This window comes from Emydura macquarii, unplaced genomic scaffold (genome assembly GCF_026122565.2).
Source record: "Emydura macquarii macquarii isolate MOO-44397 ecotype Brisbane River unplaced genomic scaffold, CSIRO-AGI_Emac_v2 contig_1768, whole genome shotgun sequence".
NCBI lineage: Eukaryota > Metazoa > Chordata > Testudines > Chelidae > Emydura > Emydura macquarii.
The window spans coordinates 34,882-61,950 of NW_027131905.1; the positions used below are offsets into that span (position 1 = coordinate 34,882).

Consider the following 27,069-nt stretch of genomic DNA (forward strand, 5'->3'; position numbering starts at 1 on the left):
CCCGTTGCACGTGCGCCTCGGTGGTGTCCCCGCTTCCGCCCTTCCCTCTCGGCCGCGAGCTGCCGCCCGCCGTCCCTCCACCCCCCTCAGCTCGCGTGCCACCCCCGCGAGTCTCCGCCCTCCCCGGTCCCGGGAAACGGAAGTGCCGCCACCGGAAGTGCCGGGACGGGAGGGTGGTGGTCCCAGCGGGATCGGATCAAGCGAGCCGGCCTGGGGCGGCCGGGGTGATGGAGAAGAAAAGCGGCCGGAGCTGGTAGGAAGGAAGGTGGGGTGGGAGGAAGCGCTAGAGCGGCCCCCTTGGGAAAAGGAGCAGATCCCCGTCCTAAGTGCTGGGAGCCTCGCCTCGCCTCGCACCGGTACCGGGGCCAGCCGCCGCCCGGCCCCACTCCTCAGGGTCAGTGACTTGGCAATTAGCATCTGGAGTCTGCCCTGGTCCGTGCCGGACAACGCCGGAACAGCATCTCCCCGCCCCAGTGTTATACCTGTAGCTGGAGAATAACACTGGGGGGTTAGTATAACCCCGCCCCCATGTTATATCTATAACTAGGGGTGAACTGGGGGGTAGCATGACCTCTGTATAGCTCTTTCCCCACACCACCCCCAATATTACATCAGCCCCCCATCTGTAACTGCTGGGGCTGACTAGGGGATTAGTATAGCACATGTATATATTGTTCTTCACCCACCAACATTAGATCAGCTTCCACCATGTTATACCTGTAGTGAAGACTAATGTAGTATATATAATTCCTGTATGTTCCCCCTTCAACATTAGGCCAGATTCCTACATACTCATGTTAGCCCTTTAAGTAGGACTAACATGGGGGTTAGCATAACAACTACATATCTCCCTACCCCACTCCCTAACATTAGACAAGTGCCATCCTTCCCCCATAGTATACTTGTAGCTATGGTCAATGTTGGGATTAGCATAAACCTTGTATATCCTCTTCCCCCCACGGACTAACATTAGATCAGACCCCTCTCACTACACACTCATGTTAGCCCTGTAGCTAGTGATGACTTGGGAATTAACATAATAACTATAGCTTTCGTCTCACACTCCTTACCTGCTAAATTTGGAGCAAACCCTTCCCCCATCTGCCTTCCCCTATATCAGGGGTGGGGAACCTCCAGCCCGCGGGCCGGATCCGGCCCGCGAAAGAATTTGATCCGGCCCACGGGCGGGCGGGAAGTGCGCGCCGCCGAAACCCTGCCGCCGTCTGCCCATTTTCGGCCCGCGAATGGAGGTACCAATATCAAAATGGCCCTTGGCAGGGAAAAGGTTCCCCACCCCTGCCCTATATTATACCTGAGGCTGTTTTCATCCACCTTCAGACTTCATGGAGACTTTTATTGAACATTTAAAAGAAAATCAAAGAGTTTAGTGTGCTGCTGAGATTATTCCTGATAAGGGGATGACTCACAGCATCTTTGGGTACCCTTCCCCCAGGGGAGTGATGCACTTGCACTCACTGTCCTTAAAACACACACACACCAGGGACACAAATGGCTTTAATAAACTATAAGATCCTTTGGAGCAGGGAGAGATGATTGATAGGAACTATTAGAGGCTTAAAGGGCTTTCAGTGAACTATTTGTAAGTTTTAGTGACTTGGTGAACCTCTGATAAGAATTTTAACAAAAGGTGCAATGAAATAATAACTCAATAGCAGATGAGAAACTGCATAGAATTAGAATGCATTAAAAGGAGACATATCAAAAAGGTCCCAGGATGTCTTGTAGTAGTCCTGAGAAGGTGAAAGATAACTAATTTAATTGGGGGATGGGGAGTGTATGCAAATTTCTTTTGGTGGGTGACCCAATACATTTTCACTGATAGAGAATCCCCTCAAAGATTGGATTGTTCCTCCTCTCCTACTTTTAAAGCATGTGAAAGGGGGAGACTCTCTCTCCTCTTTTGTGGACAAAAATTAAGTTAAAGCATTGCTTATATACAGTTGTTCATTTGGGAACAAATGTTAGAGGTTTTCTGCTCCAGGTCATTTTTGTGAACACTGAAGAGATTTTAAATATGATGTAAACGTTGTTACCAGTACAAAATTAGTGTGCTGAATTCGTCTAATATTGTTATATTTTACCCAGGGATTTCCTGACGCCTCCTACCCCGAACTCCCCATCCCACTGTGTTGCCAATGTAGTCGTTTTCCAACTAGATATAGTTGTTTTAGAAATTTTCTAGTTGGAAAAGAATTCCATTTAGTAGTTAGTTGGAATTTAGAATTGAAATTGAAACATTAATACACACTTTAAGAGCATATATATGGTAAAATACTTGTACCTGATAATACATGATAGGTATGAAAAATATGAACAAAGACTAGCTTCCTCACAAAGCTGTTTGTTATGACAATGTTGGCGCATTCGTTTTAGTGATGTTGACCAACCTAATAATTTAAAATTATGGTTTATAAACTACAACAAATCATCATCAAATTCAAATGCTGATTTTACTGATGTTATATGATGTTTAAATTGTGGGGCTGAGAGTTAGTGCCGAATTGCCTTGCCGACAAAAGCGTATGAAAATATACAGCCCACCTTTGCCCTCACGGTCTCACCCCTTGATCCTCATCCCCCCTGTAAATTTGAACACTGCCTCTAATTTCAGTTCCTAGGTAAAATCAGTTTTCCCCATCTGAGAACTGTAAGTGAATGTACTCAATGCTGCAGCAATGAACATGATATAAATATAAGTGTTTGGTAGTAAATGAGTTTGGTCATTGCAGGATTTTCTATTCTGTGTTTAGAGGATTAAGAAACGGAGTTTTTCTTCTTTGAGTGCTTGCTCATGTCGATTCCATTCTAGATGTGTGCACGCCCTCTGCATGGTTAGGAGAAATTTTTTCCCTTCAGCAATACTCGTAAGGCCAGCTCTGGCACCCTGGAGTCCCGCACACATGCCACAGTATATGAGGCGCCATCAGCCCTATGCCCCCTCAGTTCCTTCTTTCTGCCTGTGACGGTTTCCCGAACTGCTCTGCTTGCATCGCAAGTGCTTCTCAACCTTCAGTAGTTGGTTAATCGATGTTTGTGTTTGGTTCCTGTTAGTAGTTAAGTAGTTAGTTAGATTAGGAATAGTCTCGGCTGGGACTTTTGCCCCAGAGCAGGGGGCCCTGGTCACCAGGCTTCAAGCCCTTCCCTCTTATTGACTCCCATGACTGTGTTCTAAAGTGCTTGGGGGAAGCTCATAGGTAGAACAAGTGCAAGATCTGTAAGGCTTTCAGGCAACAGACTCACAAGGAGAGGGAAATCCACCTGAACGCCTTGCTGATGGAGGCAGCACTGAAACTGGTCTCTGAACCGGCACGTTCTACCTCAGAGCTGAGTATGGCATTGGGGCAAAGCGCCCAGTAGGCACTGGTCCCGCCGCGGCACCAGTCTTCTTCCTCTTCACCATTGAGGAAGAAGCAGCATGTGGAGAGGCTGCTCCCTCGCACTGAGGTCTAAGGAAGTGGGGTCAAACGCAGGACTGGTTCCAGAGCAGCCAACTGGCAGGACAGTTGGCAGCCGAGTCGACAGGATAGGGGCCAGCTTCCTAGGAATGCAACCCCATTAAGAGAACCATCCCTGACTCCAGGGAGTGCAAGGGGGCCTCTTCAGCTAGCAGTGCCATCGACACCAGAGGTGTTCCAGGTGGCAAGAAACCTGATGGCCCTGCCTTTTCCTCAGTCTCTGGTGCTGTCGAAGGAGAGGGTTCTGGTCTCCAGGGGGAAGCCCGCAGTGGGTCCCACACAATGGCTGCATCGCTTCCCTGAACAGAGCTGTCTGTCTCTGAGAGCCAGGTCATCGCGTGGGGAGTCAACGTTGCTGCACTGGTCCCCGAGGGGATGCTTCCGGTCCCCATCCCCGGAGCATTCCTCGGTGGTGGAGCACCACCGCCACAGGAAGTCACCTGCCTCTCGGCACCGATCGTGGTCCCTGACATCGAGAACTGTGCACTTTGGAGGACGGCACTGATCCCAATCGTCCTTGTGCAGGCATTCCCCAGAAGGGAGCCGGCGCTGCTCCCGCTCCCTGGCACCAAAGAGTTCGCCCATGCCAGCACGGCATAGAACCCGGTCACCAGAGAGGGAGTCATCACTGAAGGGAAAGCGGTGCCGCAAGTCATCGGTCCCCAGGCACCGATCTCACCAGTCCCACTCTTCTTTGGAGCATGGTTCCCCAGCAGCCCGGCATTGGTCAAAGGAGTGGCACCTCTGGTCATCATTGCGCTCCTTGACACAGAGACGACGATTGTCGGAGTGCCATGGTACCTGAGGATCGGGACATCACTTCTTCACCCCGGAGCACCGCACTGCAAGGGAGCCAACCGTTGCCCACCCCCCATGGCCGTCCGGCAGCGAGTCAGCTTCCTGAGGGGAGGATGGGCATCCTGCTGCCCGTTCGGGGCATCACCGCCCCCCAAGTGCTCAGGAACAACTCCCTGGCCCTGCAGTGCCTAGTTGGCCCCAGGGCCAGTGGCCAGCATAGTGGCCATATTGGGGAGCCTTGGGGGATCCCAGTGGCCTCAGGCCCTCTCTCATACAGGTCCTCTGGGGCACAGTCAGCACCAGTGGCCCTGGAGAGAGCTCATGAGTTGGCTTTGGAAGAGGACTCAGACCCCCAGGAGGGGACGTCGTCTGAGCCCCTCCCACCAGGAGGAGGGGATGCTGCCATCCTCTGTGCCAGTCCAGTCCTCGTTGTCCTCGGATGAGGTGGTTGTGTCGGGGTCATCGGTGCCCTTGGACGATTTTAGGGCCCACTAGGAACTCCTCAAGAGGGTGGCCTCGAACTTAGGTTTGGAGGCAGAGGAGCTCAAGGAAGCCTTGGACAGCCTATTTAATGTGCAGGCAGCACTGCCTGTGCATGAGGGGATGCTTAAAGTGGTAAAAGCCCTGTGGCAGATGTCATCGTCTGTGGCCCCAACATTGAAAAGGGCAGAAAAAAAGTACTATGTCCCTGCTAAGAGATTTGAATATCTCTTTAACCACCCCTCTCCCAGTTCCCTCATCATGGCAGCCACCAATGAGCGGGACAGGCAGGGCCAACCTGTCTCGACTCCCAAGAACAAGAACAGTAAAAAACTGGACCTGTTTGGGAGGAAAAATTTATTCAACAGCAAATCTACAATTTCGCATTAATCAGCAGATGCTCCTGGGCAGGTACAACTACAATCTTTGGGACTCCCTCAAGTGTTTTGAGGAAGCCTTGCCCCAGGAGCAGGCAAAGGGCTTTGCCACCATCTTAGAAGAGGGTAGTACGGTGGCTAGGATGGCCTTGTAGGCAGCTTTGGATGCAGCAGACTCAGCTGGGAGGGCCAGGGCCTTGCCGATCTGCATGTGTCGGTGCTTGTGGCTGCAGTCTTTTAGGCTGTCGCAGGAGGTCCAGCAGTCCATTCAAGACCTTCCTTTTCAAGACCTTCTTTCCAAAGCCGCATGGCTCAGAGGAAGAACGGAGGTGGCACATGCTTGATGTTAGGCGAGCATTAGCTTTATACATTGATCACACTAAGTCGTTCCAGAAGACGATGCAACTCTTTGTTGCAGTGGCAGATAGAATGAAGGGCTTACCTCTCTCTGCCCAGCGCATTTTCTCATGGATAACTTGCTCCAGTAAATTTTGTTATGAGCAAGCGAGGGTGCCTCTTCCGGGTGTTGTCACAGCCCATTCCACCAGAGCTCAAGCATCTTTGGCGGCCTTTCTGGCGCAGGTGCCAGTTCAAGATATCTGTAGAGCTGCTACCTGGTCATCTGTGCACACCTTCACGGCCCACTATGCTATTGTCCAGTAGGCACAGGATGACGCCGGCTTTGGCACAGCAGTGCTGCAGGCAGTTCGTTTGTAACGCAGGGCCCACCTCCAAGGTATTGCTTGTGAGTCACCTAGAATGGAATCGACATGAGCAAGCACTCGAAGAAAAAACGGTTACTCACCTTGTAACTGTTGTTCTTCGAGATGTGTTGCTCATGTCTATTCCATGACCCGCCCCCCTTCCCTGCTGTCGGAGTTGATGGCAAGAAAGAACTGAGAGGGCATAGGGCTGGTAGTGCCTCATATACTGTGGCATGTGCGTGGGGCTCCAAGGGGTGCTGGAGCCGGCCCTACAGGTACTGCTCAAGGGAAGAAAATTCTGATAACTGTGCACGAGGGCGCACACACACCTAGAATGGAATGGACGTGAGCAACACATCTCGAAAAACAATAGTTACAAGGTGAGTAAACATCTTTTTCCAGTACCAAATGCCTAGTTGCTGTTAAGTTTGTGGATGTACTGTGTTCTGTTTGCTAAAGTTAATTCCTATTTAAGTGAATAAGGAAAATATATGGTTACAATACATTTACAGCATCTCCATTACCAGGTACTTGTGCAGAAAGAATAGGAAATGTTGACTTTAATAAAACTTTTTATGTCTGTACTGCTACAGCCGTTAATCACCAACAGTTTTTTCATTTATCTTTAAATGATCCGAATATCATTAGACATCTGCATTAGCTGTTTTCCTTGGGAGGTAGGGGAAATAGTAGTGTGTAATACATTAATTTTTAATGTCCTTTTAAATTTGTTAGAATATTTAATTTAGAGCTTAATTCCCAGAGTATTTTTATTTTATTGTATTGTAGGTAATCAAATGGTATTCTAGCATGGACACTGTTGCTAGCCATAGTTGTCATCTCCTCCAGCAGCTACATGAACAGCGCATTCAAGGCCTTCTCTGTGACTGCATGTTGGTCGTAAAAGGTGTCTGCTTCAAAGCACATAAAAATGTGTTAGCTGCTTTCAGTCAGTATTTCAGGTATGTAGTGGGGAAAATATATTTGTTGAAGAAATAAACAAGATCATACATAACTGATGTCTGAATTTCTGAGGAGAGAACTTTTCTGCTAGTTACAAAGTAGTGATGCTGTTTCCTAAATACAGGCTAGAAGAAAAAAATTAAGTAGACCTTGGATCACTTGTCCAGAGATAATCTGTATCTCGCATTTGGTGTAATTAGAAAATATGGTCTGCCGAATTTATTTTGTACTTGTATATATTTAGCCAGTAACTTCTTTAATGAAGAGGATCCCCACCACACATATTAACAGTGACTAGCATAATGGGGCCCCAGTCTCTGGTTGGAGGCTGTTGCCAGTATTATAGTACAAATAAATAGTAATAGTAATGTGAATTCTTTTCAAAGTGCAGTATGGAATTGCAATATGGTGAGCAGAACCAGGTGATGAATTAAATGGGTCAGACAGCCAGATCATCCCCTTTTCCTGCTCAGTTTCCTTTTAAACACCAAGCAACAAGACAGTTTTCTTTTTAGCTTTTCTGAATCTGGATCTGGATCAGATTCACATACTGAAATCTCTTGATGTGCTAGTCACTCAGTGCATATGAAACTTTTTAAAGTCTGTCAGCAGCCCTGTCAGCAAGCAGCAACTACTATTCACTTGTCTTGGGATGCTGAGCAACAGAATTTTGCTTGCCTGCCTCAATAAATAGTCTAGTATGGGTTTTTATTTTTACCCTGTTTCTTCTTGCACCATCACTAAAGCTTATGCTACCAATAAATAAGTAAATAAATATAAAAACAATAACTGGGAGAAGGTAGTATATAATGACTTTGTGAGGGGAAGGGAAATTGAGATTCAAGTGTTTTTCCACCTAACATAGTGTCATAAGCATTGCCAATAATAAATTGTAATTTGGATTCATGCCCAAAGACCTTTGGCCATCAAGTTTGAGTTTAAGGGAGTTAGGTGCCTAATCAGTTTAGGATCCTTTCAACATCCCAACCCAAATAAATTAAAAACAGAATTACAATAGGCTTAGGTAGTATGCATATAAAGTGATTATATTTTATGGATATGGCCAGAGCTTGAAAAATTTACCGGCCACTTAAACGTACTTGTAAGAGGCAGAGTGCTAAGAAGGATGAGCCCCAGTGAGGTTCACTGGCAGAGCCTGATAGAAAATTTAGTTGCTGGAAGGAGGAACACCTTGGTTTTCCTAACTATGGAGTCTCATCTTAATTTCATTTTGATTAATAGGTGTCTGTTAAATGTAGAGCTTCTTTTCTCACTCCCCATTCTGTTTGCCAGGAGGGAAGGGGAACACCCTTCTCAATTTATCCACTTCTGCAAACAGTCCATTAACACATTAGATAGGAAATTACAAGCGTAGGGTGAGATTTTTCAAAAGCATTCAATAGTGGCGTAGCTGCTCCTTTTGAAGTCAACAGTAAAACTCCCATTTGCTTCAAAGGAAGCAGAGTTAGATTCATTATGAGCAGTTTCAAAAGTCCTATCAGAGCAGAGCAACTGTCTCTAGATCCCATATTACATATCGACTTATTGATTCACATTGGTTTAGAATATTGTGTTCAATAGTGTGTTTGATAATTTATAAAAAAGCTCTTCAAATTACCAGTGTATGTTCTTGTATATTATAAAGAGTTATGCTTTATTTCATCAGGACCCTATTTCAGAACTCTCCGGGCCAGAAGAATGATGTCTTTCACTTGGACATTATAAATGTAGGTGGCATAGGCCAGATCTTGGACTTCATGTACACTTCGCACCTTGATCTTAGCCAGGACAATGTACAAGCTATGTTGGATATTGCACAATGTCTACAAGTGCAAAATGTGCTGAACATTTGCCACACTTTTTTAAAATCCTCCACAGCTGTAGAACAGCCTGCCAGCATGCTTTGCAGTAGTGTGTTCTCCTTGCAAAGTACTTTGGATACTAACTGTGTGAATGATAGTTATGGTACTAACTTATTGCATGAATGCTCATCAGATGCACAAGCAAGTAAAGTGTTGGATGACCATCATTCCCACAGATCACAATCTATTAATCTTCATACTTCCTCAGGTGATGTACAGAAACAGACACAGGACTCCTTAGATGGTAATTGCACAGAGCTCCCATTTAAACAGCCAAATTACTATTATAAACTGCGCAATTTTTATAGCAAACAGTTCTACAAGCAAAATGCATGTTCAAACCATGAAAAAATAACAGAACAGTCCTTTGCTTTCAATACATCTACGGAACTAAGTACGGTAGAGAACAATTCTTGTACTGTCAATCAAACTGAATGTATTTTGGAATCCTCTGACCACTTACCATCAAACTTTCTGGTTCAGTCCTTGAATGAATCGGACCAAGATTCAGAAAGCACATCCTTGCAGCCTACCAAACAGATGCGGCTGAAAAAGGCAATACACCTTAAAAAACTGAATTTTTTAAGATCACAGAAGTCTGCAGAACAATCGTCTGAACCTAAGAGAGATGACAACAGTATAACAAGGGTAATTGAATCTGTAAATGAAAGTACAATGGAGATGACAAATATTAGTGCTGTTGAAGAAAAAGAAACTGAAGATCTTGTTAGTTCAGAGAGTTTTGAACAAACTGTTGAAATGGAAAGATCTCAGGGTCCTTCAGAACAAGACGAGCAATCGCAGATTCTTCAGTCACAGAGGCAATATACTTGTGAATTGTGTGGGAAGGCTTTTAAACATCCGAGCAATTTGGAGCTCCATAAAAGGTCTCATACAGGTACAATTATTTAATGCTTGCAGACCAAATATTTAATAACGAGATAAAAAGGAAAATGACACTCAGGCATCCTACTGGTTCCAAGACAGTTGTTATGTAGGAATTCACTTTCAAAAATGTATTTTCTGTGGCAAGTCAGATAGGGAAGAGGACAGTTATAGAAATATATTAAATGAATAGAGAAAAATCTTTAGGTTCCTTTTATTGTCCTTTCCCTCAACTACATTTTCTAAAGTTACCTTCAAAAGTACACTTTGTAATATTTAAACGTAAACTTTATATTATTTCTCACCTTTAGAGAAGACACTTTTTGTGCTGTATGCCCAGAGTGTATAACTCCCAAAAGCATAGCTATATAAGACAGTATAAATGGATGTGAGTGAGGGAAAATTTGTAGTTAAAGAATCTGTAAATTCCAGCAGATATATCTTTTTCTGTAGTATTTCCCACTGAATTGAGAACATTGTAAATCATATGCGGTAGGAACTGTGTTTTTCTATTTTATACAGTGCCAAACACACTGTGGTAGATATAGAGTTTATTGAGATGACTAGTGGAGAATATGGTCCTATTGAACAAATGTCCTTTGTAGAAAGCATGAAGGGGGTTGAATAATTTGGCTTGTACACTTCTAAAAACAGTAAACATAGCATAATATTTCTTTGTCACGGTGAAAAAGAACCCCACTCTAACTTTTTAGCTCATCACTATGAATGCTTAATGTCACCAACAAATAAAGTTGTAGAATGACAACATTCAAAAAACTTTTTATAAAAGTATATCTTGGCTATTGAAGCAATATAATTAATTTCCATTGTTTGACGTGGCTTCTTTCGTGGGACAAAGCTATTGGATGTTTCTGCACCTCTTTTTCCTTTATATCCCAATAGCCAGTGACATAATTTACAGATGCATAAGGGTTCTGCACAGAAGTCAAGGAATGTGGCCCTGGTTTTAACATGAATTCATTTCTTTTATAAATCATGATCTTTAGTAATGGGAATTTAGATTTCCATAAATTGTTAGTGAGCAACCCTTCCAGAACCAAAAAATTTGAACTTTCTTCATTATAGGATCTCCTCCAAAAGTCCTCATTCTTTTTTTTTTTTTTTTTTTTTTGGATGTTCATGTTACAACTCATACATCAATATTTTTTTAAATGATGCTGCCCTACCACTAGATTTTAACTTTATATGTTTCTATGGGCAGAAAAAGTATATTAAATACCAGTCCAATAAACCACTTTAAATTGTTTGTGGAAAAGGTATATTGTAAACTCAGCACTCCATGGCATATACAGTTATTTATAGAGAGAGTGCTTTATAGAGGAAACAAAACATGGTCACTGATTCAGACATCTTAATGTTTCAGTTTAGACACAATGCAGCAAGGAGCACTAAATGGGGAGATGAAAGGAGGATATGGGTTGCAATGATAAGTTTTCATGGTTATTTAGGTTCATTATGTGCAATCTTTATGATGCTACTGAACTACTCCTATTTGAAATCTATGTATTCGCACACAATTCAACACCAGTCAAGCTAGTCTATAGTGTTTTAAAATTCACAGTTTGAGCTACACACATCTGCAACATATAAAATGTAACAACACTGATCTCATTAGGTTTTCTCTTCTTGTTTTGCTGTCCTGCACCCTGTTAATTCACTTGTGAGAGTTGAAGTTAGGCACAGGAATTCCATGTTGTCTTCAGAAGCCCTGCTCAAATTCTTGTTTTTCAAAATAACCCAAGAAAAGAATAGAATATCGCATAGAAGAATTATGCTCCCACATAATATTCTCCTAGAGACTTGTATTTTTGTAGTCAATTCAAATTGCTACTGCAGGCTACTGTGTGGGGATGTTATCATCTGGCTCCTGCAGTATTTTCCTGTTATGTAGTTTTAAAAAGAGGGAGAGGAGGTGGGAAGTACATCATACAATTCTTCAATGCTCTGTCCAATTAACTGTTAGTGGAGTGGAATTCAGTGCTGGGGTGGGATATAGCAACACAAGAATAGGAAACTGAGACAGACAAAAGCAAGGACATGGGTAGCCAAAGTAGTAGGAAGTATACTGAACAGAAAGGCAAAGGAAGAGGGCGCTCATCAGGGTGTAGAGAGAAGAGAATTTGATATTTTCTGTTTTCTTGCCCTATTAAATATATTCCTATGTCGTGTATTTTTTTTAAAGTAGCATGATGAGAAAGATTGCTTAGGAAATTGAAACGGATATTAATTGAGCTAAGTTTTTTGCATGAGCTGCAGGCAGCAAGCCTTGTACATGTATTGAACATGCAATTATTGCTGAAGTCTTTGGACACATTTATATAATTAATTACAACTAACTACATACTTTAGTAATTTAGCAATGTAAATAAATCCTTAGAATAACTTCCACTTGCTTTGGTGCCACCTTAGAAAGTACAGCCACATATCACAAGTCAGTTACCCAGCCCAGTCTTCTTTAAAATAGTCCTTCTACAATCAGGCAAAAGTGCAAATAAACAGATGGTTATTACAGTGTGTCTTGAAGGTCATCCAAATCAGTCTCTGGCTAACAAAGGAAGTGAATTACCAGTATGGAAGATGCTGCACTTTGAATATCCTGCTTCTAAGACTCAGAAAGGTACACTGATTGTTAGTTGAACTGCTGTGTCTGACTTCAGTTGTCAGGAGAACACACAAACTACTTTTCTCCCTAGGTACCAAGACTATAAAGGGATTTATAGATTAATATACCAACACCTAATGCCTTGAATTGTACACACAAACAAATAGGAAGCAACACATTACCTGGAGGACAGGTATAGTAAGTTCAACACAATTCACACCACTAAGTAGACTGAGTCATAGACTACACATGACATAGGAATATACTTAAAATCAAATTAAGTATCAAATTCTCTTCCCTTCACACCCTGGTGAGTGCTCTTAGCCTTTGCCTTTCTGATTAGTATCCTTCCTACTGCTTTGGCTACCCACATGTTCTTAAGGCCAGACGGACTGCCAAATCATCTAGTGTGCCCTCCTGTATATCACAGGCCACCAATACCACCTAGCACCTGCACAGCAATCCCAACAACCAAAATTAGGCCAAAGTATTATAGCACACAGGAGACTAAACTATTGTGTGCCACAGGTAGAGACTAGGAAGGACTGAGGTGCACCAATGCCTGAGGCCCTGCGATGGCAGAGACTTGATTTAAGTGAGATATACCCAGATGATCCCAGTGAGTGACCCCCACCCTCTCATGCTCAGAGAAAGGCAAAAAAACCAAAACCTCAAGGTCACTTTGTATTATCGAATTTCCATCCCATTTCTGTGACTCTAGTCCGTAAGGTCATCTAGATCTTTCTGTTTAATATTCTGATCCTCCTTTGTATTGATCTCCCAACTTCGTATCATCAGCAGATTTCAAAACCACACTCCCTGGGCTGTAGCATGCTGGCTGTGTTAGCTGATGCTTTCAGCTGATATTCAAGGGTACTCCCAAGGCAGAGCTTTAGTAGTCCTACCGTAGACATAAATGTTTTGTCCCCAGAGTCAGGATAACTCCCGTGGTTTATTCCCAAGTGTACTGGCTCCATGTTGCATTCACATCCTCCTGTTGACGTCTTCCATTGTGTTGGCGTGCAATGCTTATTTTACACGTGAACCAAGGCAGATTAGTGAATATACGTTCTTTGTCTGGACAACATCTGTTTGTCAATCCTGCTTTGATTTGAAAACATATTTTCTTGTGTATATTTACATCCAGCTCCACATATGTCTCTCAATGATTATGAAGATCAGTATGACATAATCTTTTATTAGATATCTCACTTGACCCTCTTTGGTTCTCAGGGTCACAGATGATATGATTGATGTTCTGCAAAATCAAGGAAGTGATAGACAAGGTTAACATACTATTTTTCCACTTTAGTGATGATTCAGAAATCAGGTATAGGGTCAGATTTTCAGAATTGCCTAAATCCTTTGACTTTCAATGAGTTTTTGATTCCCTGGTGCTGAAGGACTGGACTTTAAAAAATATTTAAGTGGTTAGTGGGATTTTTAAAAGTGCCGATATGACTAACTCCAATTTAAATCAGTGCAAATTAGGCTACTGTGCATTTCTGAAAATCCCAGAAAGGCCTAGATTTACAAAAGGACTTGGGTGCCTAACTGCCACTTTAGTTGCCTGAAGCCCAGAATCCGGCCTCACCGGGATTCACAGAACCCCTGCCCAGTTGTCACCTAAACCTGAGGTGCCTAAACTTGCTTGGTGCCTAAATATTTGCATTAAAAGTTCCTTAGGCACCTGTGTTTCTGCCCTTGAGCATGTGTACTGCTGCCTTATTCCAGGCATTTGGATGCCTGAGCCTCAAGGATAGTCATAAACCAATGCAAGATAGGCATTCATCCACTAGATTTGCCTGTGGGGTCTCAATCTGGTAAAAGTGCTCAGAGCTCACCTACTTTATAGGTGAGTTTACACAAAACAGATGAGGGTGGGGAGAGGACGTCCCTCATAACTTTTGTCCTAGTGGTTATGGTACTCACCTGAGATGTGAGAGACCTCTGGTTCAAGTCCTGCCCCTGCACCCACCGGAGGGGGAGAAGGAATTTGAACAGGGATCTACTACTTCTCAAAGCTATGGGCTGTTCTGATGTGGGGCTCCCTCAATCTCTCCTGCTGAAGCTGTTCCACTCTGTATAAATAATTTTAAAAAGTCATTGGCTCAGGGAGACTGGATCCTGAGGCTCCCACGTGAGTGTTCTAACCAATAGGAAATGCAGTCATATTCATTCTCTCTCTCCTCTATCTCCCCTTTCCCTCAATGATGTTTTCATTATTTATCCACAGTGGAACAGCTTCGACAACTGAGACTGAGGGAGCCGCATATCAGAATATCCCAGAGCCCAGTGGTTAGGGGACTCATCTGAGAGGTGGTAGATCTCTGTTCAAATCCCGTCTCCTCCTTAGGTGGAGGAGGGGCTTGAAGCAGGGTCTCCTAAATTCCAGGTCAGTACCCTATCTACAGGGCTAAAAGTAATGATGGAGGTAGTCCTCCCTGTTCTGGGCTTCTTGCGAAAACAATCTTGGCCCCTATCCTAAGAGAAGGTTTGCAGTTGAGAATCCCAAGGAAAGGGAAGAGTTTTCCAGCAGCCCAGTCTTAGGTGCCTTTCTCTGTGAGATTGGCAGGATTTAGCACAGCCCCCTTGGCTGGCCATCTCCCATTGGTTAGATTGGGTGAGGAGCTGGCTCTTATGAATTCTGTGGCACCGATCCCTATTCATTGTATAGAAAGCCTAGTCATCTAATCCAGGCTTTGTGAATCACAGTGATTTTCTAGGCACCTAAAAGTTAGGTGTGGCAATGTTTCGCATCACCACATCTAAGTTTCTTTGTGAATCTAGCCTTAAATATGTGTGTGCATCTTTAGGCACCTAAATATCTTTAAAATGTAGCCCTAGTCACTTTGAAAATGGGATTTAGGTTCCTAAATCACATATGCACTCTTGAAAACTACCCATAATCTAAAAATTAGGAAACCATTAAAAGGGAGAAATATGGCAGAACTACTTAGTGACTAAATGACCTTATGGTATATTATCAGGAAAGGTTACTGAAAAAGTATACATTGATTCAAATTGATAGTATGTTTCTGGATTAGAAAACAGACGAATGTGGCTAATTATCAGTATAATGGGATTACGATACATTTTGAAAAGTATGTGTTGGGCTGAGTTCCTTATTTGTCAAGTTTCTTACACAAAAAATATTGAGAGAGATTCAAATACCAGTTTATACATGGCTGAGAAATATCAAAATTCTTTATAGACAAAAATGCTTGAGTAAATTGTCAGATCCTATTATAAAGGACAACTAATGGTGTGAAGGGTTGGAGTGTGAAAGCAAAGGCAGTTAAATATGGTTGTATAGTTTATTTTTAGTGAGAAGTTACTGGCTATGGATTGCTTCCATGGTCTCTGACCAGTCAGAGCTGATACATCAAGTGAGAAGAATCTCATGAAGGGAGAGTACAAGACCTCATAGACACTTAATTTCTCCATGAATTATTAGTTTCAGTCTATGGTCAAGGGGGGGAGGGGTGTGTGTGTGTGTGTGTGTGTGTGTGTGTGTGTGTGTGTGTGTGTGTGTGTGTGTGTGTGTGTGTGTGTGTGTGTGTGTGTGTGTGTGTGTGTGTGTAAAAACTGATGTGCTCTTTTTAAATTTTGTCTTAATTTGACAGAATTGCCACATTTCCTTCAAGCATTTATAATTCTCATTTTTACCCCTATCCTGCAAGGAAGAAAGTGTAAATGTTACAGAACATTTCTGTTCCTGTCCATTCTTTGCTAGTTATTTGTTTGTGGATTATAAATTGTATTTCAAAGAGATTCTCCTTTAAGAGGTAAATGACAGAAACACAAAACTTATTTAATTTTCTCTTTAAATTATGTGGGTAAGTGTCCTTTTGGCTTTAAGTTGTATCTAAATTATATCTTTTAAAGGGAAGTATATCAATTAAAAACATTTGTATTCTGTTGCAACTATTAGATATGCTATATTCTGTCTTTTCTCCTTTTAGGTGAGAAACCTTTTGAATGTAACATTTGTGGGAAACACTTCTCACAGGTGGGAATATTTTATTTTATGATACTTACAGTTAAACTAAATGCATCTGTGTTTTGACTGTAAAACTTAGTTCTGTTTTCAGTGATATAAAGACGTGGCCTTGTTCAGTGTTACAATCCTAAATTTAGGATTCAGCCACCTCTGGTGGCTTTTGAAAATACAAATGACAATTTTCTAGATTTCTTTAAGATATCTTCTGCCTTTTTTTTTTCTTTTACTTTTATGTAGCAGTTCTGTCACTCTCCCTTAGTCTGTCTCTAATTGTCATGCATTTTTATTAGCAATTGAGTGCTTAGTTAAATAGATTTTAAAAAATTATGTCCACTGCATATTTAAAATCTAGACAACATTCACTGCCAAATTATAACAATGTGGGGACTAAAATATGTATGTACCTCATTTAGGAATACAATTTGAGTGGTGTTTAGAGGACCAATGGAGTCAGTCTTGCATACTATTATTTTTACATACTCTGAAGCAAATACCTCTTAGTCATATATATAATTTGTTGCATACACTGTAGTGTTCCTAGACACCAAATGTAGCAATGCAGACCTCTCCACAGGTCCAGATATGGAACATTGAGTAGCTGATAGTTGCATAAATACAGTTGGATTAATTTCTTTCTAGCTGAAATTCAAATGATTTCAAAGCCTCACATAATAATCAAATTTAAGTTTATTTAGGAAATAAAAGTTTTTTGTTTTGTTTTTTCCTTGGTACTCTGGCCCTGAATTTTAGCTGAGCTTCAACTTGACCTCCAGTATTTAAATTGCAAAGTTGCAGGTACTGTTAAAATAATTTGCATTTCCACATATTAGGTACCTAACTACTTAACTTACAGGCACAGTCAGGTAGGCTGTTAAAGGATGCAGTTTGTTGTGTCCCCAGAATTGGACCAGCAGTGTTGGAGATCACTTCTGAAAATTTAGGACTCCACCTTTTAAATGTAATTTATCTGCACTCGCAATCTTACTGTATTCCATCTTTTATTTGGTCATAAAGATCTACCCTGTATTTATATCAGAATACTTATGCATTACAAGTAGGGGGCAAGGGAGAGAGAGTAAGAGAAAAGTCAAGTGCATTATTTATACTAGGACAGACTTCTTAATAATTGAAGTGTGAGGTCCGGCCCTACAATCAGTGAGCAGCACAGTTTGATTGATTATACTTGTACAGTTGTTTTGGACACAGTTTTGAGTGCATATTAGCCATAGAAAAAACATTTTCTTTTGTTGAAGACTGAAATTCTAAGTAATCAGAAGGGACATAACCATTAAGCCTAGGTGCAAGAAGGGATTGCTGCCCTTCATGTTGATGAGGATAAGAAAAGATGGTTGGTTTATTTGACCATAAAACATTTCTTGCTTCAGGCAAGCGGAGTAGCATTTTGCAAGGCTGATTTAAGTTATTGATAGGGGTTTTGGGGGAGGGAAGAGATGACAGTAAAGTAAGTTTCACAGACATGACAAACTTAAGACATTTCTCATGTAACAGACTTTGTTTTTAATGGATGCTTTTAAGTTTCCTTCTGTTGAGAAAAGATACTGAAAATTCTAATTTCTCATTTTAACAACTACTCTTAATCAGTTTTTCTGCCCCTTGTTAATCTCCTGAAGATGCAGATAGACAAAGGATAATGCAGTGTATGCATGTTTGCAAAAATATGTGGTCGACACAATGCAATCCAAGTGCTACAACTAGTTTCCTATTCATAAAATGGAATTTATCTCCCTCCTTAGTCTTTCCTGATGTTAACATCTCAGAAACATGTTGTGACTTTAAAAAGCAGTGTTTAAAATTCTGTTGTTCTTGGATTAATGTACTGATGAATATTGGCAAATGAAGGGTGAGATAATTAAACTCAGGTATCCATCCTCTTATCATATTTCTGCAAATATAATGCCATAAACACGTTTTAAGTCTCTACCTACCAAGAAAGAAGATGCAAAGAAAATTGTCCTCTGCCTTATATAATGACTAGTTCCTCCCACATTCTGCAGTTTTCTTTGCTGTCACAGCCTGTAAGCATGGGAGACTATAGCACTGTTCTTTCTAGCCTTCATCTGCTGTGCTTTTGGGCCCAGTCTTGCATCTGCCCCATGCATGGACTCCCATTGAAGTTGATAGCAGTTCCAAGTGCATAGCAGATGCTGGATCAGTATTGTTTTTTGTAGTTAGAAATAAATGGATGGTGAAAGTAGTAAAAACTGATTGGATATAGGAAGAAAATGAGCAAAAGGAACTTACTTTACACTACTCTTGACTTTTGGAGAAGAGAAAGGGTCCTTTTGCCTCCCAGCATATGTCTTCCCATACTACCAGTATACCAGCTGCTTGCCTGCATGATTTCGTGCTACTCCTGTTCTCCTCAATGAAGGATAACATTGCAGAGCTCTTGTGTATCTCTTTCTGCAGAGTCTCTTTCAGGACATTTTGTGTGAATACCTGCTCCCTAAGACATGCCACTTGAACCTGAGATTGTTTTGGTCACAAAGATTTGTGACAGGATCAAACCAACTGTCCTCTCCTCCTTCTGAGTTAATGTGTGAAATGCAACCAGGATCAGTCAGGCTCAGAAGTCCCATCCCACTATCTTTAATATCTCTCCCTTTCACTGAAATGCCAAGGCTCCTTCTATCCCTCATCTTTATAGCCAGTCAGGGTTATTCCTTTGCAGAGTTAAAGTCCAGGGATCAGGCCTAAGGTGATAGGACAATGATATACTTCTGTCCTCCTTCCCCAGGCTTCAAGTTATTCCTGTAACAAAGGTATCAGAACTGCTAATAACAAGTTTATTGTCCTGGCGTTCTTGGGAGGGAATCTGATGCAGGATTATGGATTTGTCTGCATAGGGAAATTAACCACAATAATTATTATGCAATAGCTCCCTGTGGATACTGTTATTTCAGAATAAGAATGTTCAAGTGGGGAACTATTCCAAAATAGCTATTGCGCTTTAAATTCACACCCTACCTTACTCTGAAATAACTTTCAAGTGTGGACAATCCCTACATTCCGGTTTGTTCTGTGGTACAAAGGGAGACAAATGTTCTGCCCTTTCTGTGATGTGTGTACAGGCTTCCCAGGTTGTGCCTCTGCATGAAGAATCTCCCTTCTCCCAAACCCCGGTTCTACATGGTCAAATTATACAAAGGAAAGGCTATCTTAGTCAAGATGCCCATTGTTCTCAGGCCTCCAGAGATCTACTCGTAGATTCTGAGTCTCCATAACCCCTGTCCTAGTGCCCTTTTCTGTTACAGATTTCAACATCCTTACTCTTTGTCTGAGGGTATACAGGTCAATCTGATTTCTTTCTGAAAGACTTTGAAATGGTTAAAAGTAAGCTGTTTCAGGGTGCCAGTCCATGATCATTTTTCATCTGGATGGGTTCTTTGCGATCAGTTTCCTCTTTCACTCTTTATTTATTGTTTCATCCCCCAATGTCAAGCTTCTTTCATCATCTTTCATTATGGCCATAAACTTTGGTTGTCAGAGTTGCTATCATTGCCTATGAGGATTTCAAGGAGAGAGAGTCAGAAGTGTGTCCCTTGAGGTCAGTTTCTCTGATATTTCCTTATCTAGGGATGTCACTGAATAAAGGTCATTATCCAAAATCTCTGTATACTCAATAGAAGAGATGAATCTTACATTTCCTACTCAAGCTATATTTAAATAAAGCCAAATTGGTTGCTTAACTTAACGGTTCTAGAATTGCAGAAAGTCTGCCAAGTGTTAAGAAGTGTATTTTGAATAAAGTAAAACATATTCCCAGACAATGTTTGGGGCTCCTCCCTCCGCCTGTCTATGTCTTGCATATAGAGTTGGAGAATCAAGGGATTATCTAGTTGGAGCCATCACTGATCTTTGCTACTAAGGCTATGTCTACACTACAGCTACAGTGGCACAGCTATGGACTTGCAGGTTTGGTGTTGTAGCACTGCAGTGTAGATACTCATTATATAGCACATAAGAAGTTTTTCCGTTGCTGTAGTTAATCCATCCCTCCAAAAAGTCTTCCATCGATCTAATGGTTCTATGCCAGGATTTAGGCCAGCTTAACTATGTTGCTAAGGGGTGTGAATTAGCCTAGGCCACAGAGTTATTAGGAAGAAATAAGCTTTATGCTTCTGGGCTTATCATCTGCCTTGCTTGACATGTTAGCATGACTTTTGCAGGACAGGGGAGAGGGAAGATGTACAAGGAAAAATTACTTACCAGTAATTCGTTTTGTTCATAGTCTTCTCCTCTTCCTTATCCTATTTTCTCCTTTTGTTGGGGGTAAATATTTGTGGCTTTTGAAGTACTCAGACGTGAGTACTTTATATGTAGATAATGACTGACCATTTTTCTTTGCCTCCTGGTAGGTGAAGTCATACATCATGATGTAGTGGTGTTTTATTTGTAGGATAGGGAAGAGAAGGAGACTAAGACAAATCAAATTACTGGTAAGTAATCATCTCCCCATGACTGTAATCCTGGATGTTGTTCTAGGTTTTCACACTTAACTGGATCAGTCTTTCAGATGTAACTTGTTTCCAAATTCTTTGGATCTGAGCTTCTGTTTTCTTTTTTTTTTAGTTTGTTTCTTTTTCTGTTTCACGATTTGCTGTTGTCAGTGTATAGTTGCATATATAAATAGGTGGCTATTAGTGTAGACAACAGTATTTCTTGATCAAACAGCAGAATGCTTCATTCTTCAAATGGTGCATAATCTTCAGTGTTTTAAAATTAGGAACTGAAAGCCAGCTTCTGGATTCTGTTCTTTACATGTCTTCATCTACAGACACCAACTAGCTAGTTCTGGTCTCTTTAAACCTTTTATTCCTCTCTTTTCAGGCAGGTAACCTACAGACTCATTTACGTCGGCACTCTGGTGAAAAACCATATATTTGTGAAATCTGTGGGAAAAGGTTAGTACAATTGTTAATCCCCTATACAGTTAGTAAGTCAGTGTTTTAAGACTGTACTAATAAAATATTATTTTTAACCCTAAAGACAACCCAGAGGCCAAGATTTAGGTAACATGAGTAGTCTGTGCTGATTTACTCCACCATAGGCTTTTATTGTCTATTTTCTCATCACTCTTTGTGCAGTTTTGCCTTTATTGGATACTGGTAAATGACAAAAAAATAACATTAGGAATGGATAGTTAAAAGCAAGTACAGAATGATGGGTTAATTTTAACTTCTTCCATCAGAATGATGGGTTAATTTTAACTTCTTCCTAATTTTAACCCATCATTCTGTACTTGCTTTTAACAACCAATTCCTAATGTTAATTTTTTGTCATTTACTAGTATCCAATAAAGGCAGAACTGCACAAATAGACAATAAAAGCCTATGGTGGAGTAAATCAGCACAGACTACTCATGTTACCTAAACCTTGGCCTCTGGGTTGTCATTAGGATTAAAAATAATGTTTTATTAGTACAATCTATATATATTGTATTGAGGAGACTCACCAGACATGTGCTACTGATTTATGGGCTTATTTAGTTTTCTGTTCATTGGCAACTTTTTAATTAACTAAAAATATCCAATGTCTAATTAAACTATTTAACTTACACAACTTTTGGAAAGACTGACCCATAAAAATAAAGTAGACACAGTTCTGTACTTCTCCTTTAAAATTATACATTGCCATTATGATTTAGATCAGAATAATTAGGGTTTTGTTAAATTTTACAAAAACTGTGATCAATAGATATGTCTTCACTTTTCTTAATTTGAGTTTTTTAAATATTTCCTTGAAGTCTTTACAACCCAAATATTGCTGCATTCTGTACATAACAGAAAATACAAAACTTGTAACTGGCTTGTCTATTTTTGTTCAAGCTGGGCAAAATACAAAAAGTAAAGAAATAGCATTAATGGCAAAAAAATAAAATTGCTTATTAAAAATAGATGTTTGAAATTTAGGGCATTAGGTTTGTTTAAAAAATATTCTGAACCTTACAGTGTCCCCTTAATAGCATCTAGCGTTAGGGGGGTTTAATATTTCAGGCTGCAGTCCTCTGACCATTCTAGAACTTGCTAGGCTGATGAGAAGCAGTTATAGAGAGTAGTGGGTATGTAGAACACTTTAACTGAGTTTCCAAATTCTATTCCAGGTTTGCTGCTTCTGGTGATGTACAGCGTCACATTATTATTCACTCAGGAGAAAAACCTCATTTGTGTGATATCTGTGGCAGAGGTATGTAAGAATTAATTTTTTCTTTCTTTAGGGTTTATGATTGAAATGTGGCTAGTCTTCTTAATCTTAGCGTCTGTTACATTCTTCCAGGGTTTAGTAACTTTAGTAACTTAAAGGAACACAAAAAGACCCATACAGCAGATAAAGTATTCACCTGTGATGAGTGTGGAAAATCATTTAACATGCAACGGAAGTTAGTAAAGCACAGAATTAGGCACACAGGAGAAAGACCATACAGCTGTTCAGCATGTGGTAAGTAAGGTTTACAATACATACATATTTATTTTTAAATACTTGTGGAAATTCATCACATTCCCTGAAAGACTTGGAAATAGACAAAGTAACTTTGGATTGAAATATTGGTATAGCTGATGGTTAAATAGTTTTCAGCTTGGTTTATTACTGGTTTACCCTCTCTCATACATAGTACTTTCCACTATGGATGGCAGAAATGATACTTTTTCAGCAAAGTGCCCTGTTATTACTCTATCTCCTATGCAGTAGTTATTTTTTTCTTTAAACCTAAAATAGTGTTAGACTGAATACAAATGAGATCACAAATGAATTTCGAATGGAAAATATAGAAAGGAAACTGGAAGAGTGAATGTTGTTTAAAGTGGTGAACCTGTTTCTAGATCCTGTAGTCTGGTTTTCAATAGCAATACGGATCATAGCAGCCTTTGATTTACTTTCTGCTTTTCACCAGGACATGCTTAACCTCCCTTCAAAAGAAGTGTGTTGAAATAGCAGCCTTAGTGCTTTTGTCCTAAATATTTGGTGGCAACATTCAGATTAGATCTCACTGAGTCCTGGTGAAAGCTGGTTGCAACCCTTATTTCTTTCACTTTAACTTTTAAAGGAAAACTCTTTTGAATTATAAACCATAACTGAGTCAACGCTTCATAGCTGAGAATATTAGTTTTCCAATTGTATCAAATGGATCCCACTTCCAGGTAGTCTGCAAAGCTGCTGTCTTTGATAGCAATTCGCCTTGCTTGTGAGTTTACAGAGGTTTTATTGATCATCTAAACTCTCACACCCTACGCACCTCTCAGTATCCTGCAGTGGTACTTAATTATCTGCCTGTGACTGTTGTTGCTTTTGGTGTAAATTCAGTCATGTTCAAAGGACACCAACATTGGAGAAGTGTAGCAAACACGTAGGATGAAAACACCTACCTGCATTATGTCTTGGAGTGGGGTCTTGAGGCAACAAGGTGAGTCTTAACTAATGTAAAGCCTTTCATCCTGTCAGAGGATAAACAGCAGATACAAATTAGAGAAAGTGTAAACAAGCAGTTTTCCTGCACATTAAAATAGGCTTACTTTAATCTTGTCTCTTTTAATATTATTCTGGTTAGTTTTTCTTATAGCCAGTTCACTTTGTTTCCACAGTGATGGTGTAGAATCTAGATTGAGAGCAAAAAAGGCCCACAAGAGGATCCATCTCTTAAGAAATAGTCAACCATATGCAAATATTCAACATCTATTGGCCCAGTGATAATGTAGTGTTACTGATTATGCAGAAAAGCCTGACCTTTGTAAAATCAGAGATTAATTTAAACAGTTGTATGCAAAAATTTAATGCCAAAAAAAAAAATGTAGTCAACTGAATGGCTAGTAGATCAATTGCAATTTCCTAAGCTTTCAAATAACACTTTTTATTTTCGTGGTACCTGTCCACATAAAATACAGCATTAAAACAATCATTAACACGGACAAAACCCTGTAAAATCAAATTATGCTATTTTGAAGAATATAAAATCTCAGAATCACTGTGTATATTTTAGGTAGCAGTGTTAGAAATTAGCAATGTCCTTTTCTTCTGGTGCACTATGACTTTGGTATTTTTGCCCGATTTCAGTCACTTACTATATAGCCATCTACAGTTTTATAATAATTTTACCTCTGGCTTCTGTTTATTCTGAAGATATATAAATATTGCATCTTAAGAAGTTGATCATTTTTCATTGTACCTGAACGCTCCTAGCAATAATAAAATTGCAAAACTGAAAATCATTCTATAGCCAAACTGTGTTTTATGTTTACATTATCTATCCAGCCAAATTTTTTTAGTAGTATCCATCACTGTAGTACCTGAGAATAGTAATGAGGGAATTATTGTAAGATATATTTGAGATGGTTCATTTCAGAAAAACGCTTTTTGAAATGTCATCAACATGCCAAGTTCCTCAGACTTACTGTAGGGATCAAAGGGATTCAATTCAGCAAATACTGACAAACTGGGAAACGTGTTTGCTACTAATGCTTGTCAAAGCCTTATGGTACTAGTGGGTAATTTCTGATACTATAGACTATGAACTGAAGGATACAGAAATACAGGAGAGCAAATTGGGTCAAGAAGAAAAAAGTACAAGTAATTGATTTTTAAAAATAGAAGGAACTAGTCTGAGACTGTTCTAGACAGACAGCATGACACATTAGGAGTTGATCTGTAGTTTTAACACTTGATATTTCCTCTAATCAAACATGTTCATGGCACTCACATTGAGAGGAACAAAATCTAAAAATGTTACTTCTGTCTTGTAGGAAAATGTTTTGCAGGGTCTGGTGACCTACGCAGACATGTGCGGACTCATACAGGAGAAAAACCCTATATCTGTGAGACCTGTAACAAATGCTTCACTCGTTCTGCTGTTCTGCGGCGGCACAAGAAAATGCACTGCAAGGCCAGTGATGAGGGACCTAATACACTAGAGGAATTTACGCAGGCAATTGAAACTTCTGATCTTGAGAAATCTCAGAGTTCCGACTCATTTTCCCAAGAAATGTCTGTTACTTTGTTACCAGTATCAGTTAAATTTCCTGTTCGTCCAGTTGTGAGTTCAGCTAATGAATTTGATAGCTCTGCAGGATCTTACTGCAAGTTACGGTCAATGATTCAACACCATGAGTCTACAATCCCACAGAAATTGAGTCTGGATCCTGCAGAACTCCCAAAACCTCAGATACAGCAAACACCTCAGCCACCTTTCACTTACACTGAGGTAGATGTATCTCCCGCAGAAGAACCCCTACAGTCTGATAATATTTCCATGATTCGTTCATCAATGACAACCCTGGAGGGTCATTGTAATGACCCACTGGGAAATCGTGCATCTTCTGCTGCATATAGGAGTAATGAAGGACCGTTCTTTTCCAGCATGACCCTGTGGGGCTTAGCTATGAAGACCTTGCAGAATGAAAGTGAGTTGGATCAATGAGGATTCGTGTTACTGATTCACAATCTTTTAGGGGAGTTGTTTTAATTTACCAGACTAAGACCACATATTCCAGCTAGTGCTCACTAACTCACATTTAACTGTGCATGCTCTATCTTGCGCTGGAACTTGGGTTTTTCCAAGGCTCAGTTTCTTTATTAAAGTGCACAAAAGTGAACAGTGTGTGTGTAAACAAAACCAGTACAGAGGATTGTTAGGGTAATGGTATGGGAAAAGAATAGTGTTCCAGTTACAAGAGCCTGAAGTACTAATATTGGAATGCTTATCAGTAAGACCATTGGTTTACATGATTTCATACATTTAAGTAAGGTGACATATTAAAACTAATTGTCAAATACTGTACAATATTTGTCAATAGTGCAAAGTAATTGTATATCTAGAAACTTTATTTTTACAATAAAAGCCTTTAGTATTTTATAAGCTATTTTGCACAGAAGTTTATCTATATAATGTATATCACAGTAAGGAAATGCTAATTTAATTTGAATAAAGGAAAGTTATTTTACGTAATATCTTAATTGTTCAGTGTGTTGCATCTTTTTAATTCAGAAAAGTGCAATGAAAATTGGTGGTAGCTATTTCTACAGTATAATTCCATTTATTCCAGATAGCCCAGTCCTGTTGCTAAAGGTGGTATTAAGACAAACAGAGCTGCATGCACTACAAAATGTACGTGGTCAATACACCAACAGACTGTCATGTTTGTTTGTAAATTAATGGAAAATGTTGGCAAATTATTGGGATTAATGGACTCAAAGGGGGTTGTCCAGAAGCCTTAGTGCTTGGCTGGTGGTTTTCATTTTCAATATCTCTTTGGACCTGCCTCACAGATGGGTTGCTGCAATCAAACAAGTGTTACAGGCCAAGCAAGTTTACAAACCGTTTCTCAAAGTGTGTTCTCAGGTTTTGTGCCGAAACATCTTTACAGATATTAAAGTCTTTGAAATTCAAATGACTCCCACTAATCTTGTTTCTTTTAAAGTTTGTTCTGTGTCTAGATAATCTTCTAAACTAAAGGGCATACTATTGATTTTTTTATAAGGAGCTTCTGGATTTTTGCATGGGAAGATAGCTCTCAGCATTGATGTCCTCTACCTCTTACTTTTTGTTAGGTTTCGGTACCTCACTTGTGTGGAAAATATTTAGCTATTTCTATTTAAGGTGGCATCATTTTGATGTAACACTACATGTCAAGCTAGAAAATAACTCCTAAAACAGCAACTGGTTGCATGAAAGTTAAAGCCAAAAGACCTAATTAGTAGTCTGAGGAGTTGCTGCCACTGTTCTGTGGCAGTGAAAGAGATCTGTATCTTCTCATCAGTAACTGATGACATTGCAGTTCCTATTTTGAAAAAAGCATGGCTTTATATGTAACTAGGAACCCACATGTGGTCTAGGTACCAGTGTATACAGTGTCTTTATTGTATACCAGAAAAAAGTAATTAGAAGG

At 40.4% G+C, this 27,069-nt stretch overlaps 1 protein-coding gene across 4 annotated transcripts; it reads left to right on the forward strand.

The window, feature by feature from the left end:
- Positions 1 to 163: 163 nt before the first annotated feature.
- On the forward strand, positions 164 to 26,129 carry ZBTB49 (zinc finger and BTB domain containing 49). 4 transcript variants are annotated; one of them, XR_010921455.1, is made up of 9 exons: positions 164 to 253; positions 6,625 to 6,797; positions 8,465 to 9,558; positions 16,134 to 16,180; positions 21,023 to 21,096; positions 22,296 to 22,378; positions 22,469 to 22,630; positions 23,495 to 23,594; positions 24,928 to 25,063. XR_010921455.1 is itself a non-coding variant. In XM_067556395.1 (8 exons), exons 2-8 carry the CDS (start codon positions 6,646 to 6,648, stop codon positions 25,599 to 25,601), a joined length of 2,286 nt encoding a protein of 761 aa, XP_067412496.1. In that variant the 5' UTR covers positions 164 to 253; positions 6,625 to 6,645; the 3' UTR covers positions 25,602 to 26,129. The 4 variants fall into 4 exon arrangements, 3 of the variants coding, with proteins under 3 accessions (XP_067412496.1, XP_067412498.1, XP_067412497.1); XM_067556395.1 differs by lacking the exon at positions 23,495 to 23,594 and having other exon boundaries at positions 24,928 to 26,129; XM_067556396.1 differs by lacking the exons at positions 164 to 253; positions 23,495 to 23,594 and adding an exon at positions 284 to 394 and having other exon boundaries at positions 24,928 to 26,129.
- The last annotated feature ends 940 nt before the right edge of the window (positions 26,130 to 27,069 follow it).

Coding starts and splice junctions, on each gene's coding strand:
- ZBTB49 (XM_067556395.1), top strand. CDS start 6,646: ATGGACACTGTTGCTAGCCATAGTTGTCATCTCCTCCAGCAGCTACAT. Junction 22,379..22,468: donor GTGTGATATCTGTGGCAGAG/GTATGTAAGAAT, acceptor ACATTCTTCCAG/GGTTTAGTAACTTTAGTAAC. Junction 22,631..24,927: donor ATACAGCTGTTCAGCATGTG/GTAAGTAAGGTT, acceptor TCTGTCTTGTAG/GAAAATGTTTTGCAGGGTCT.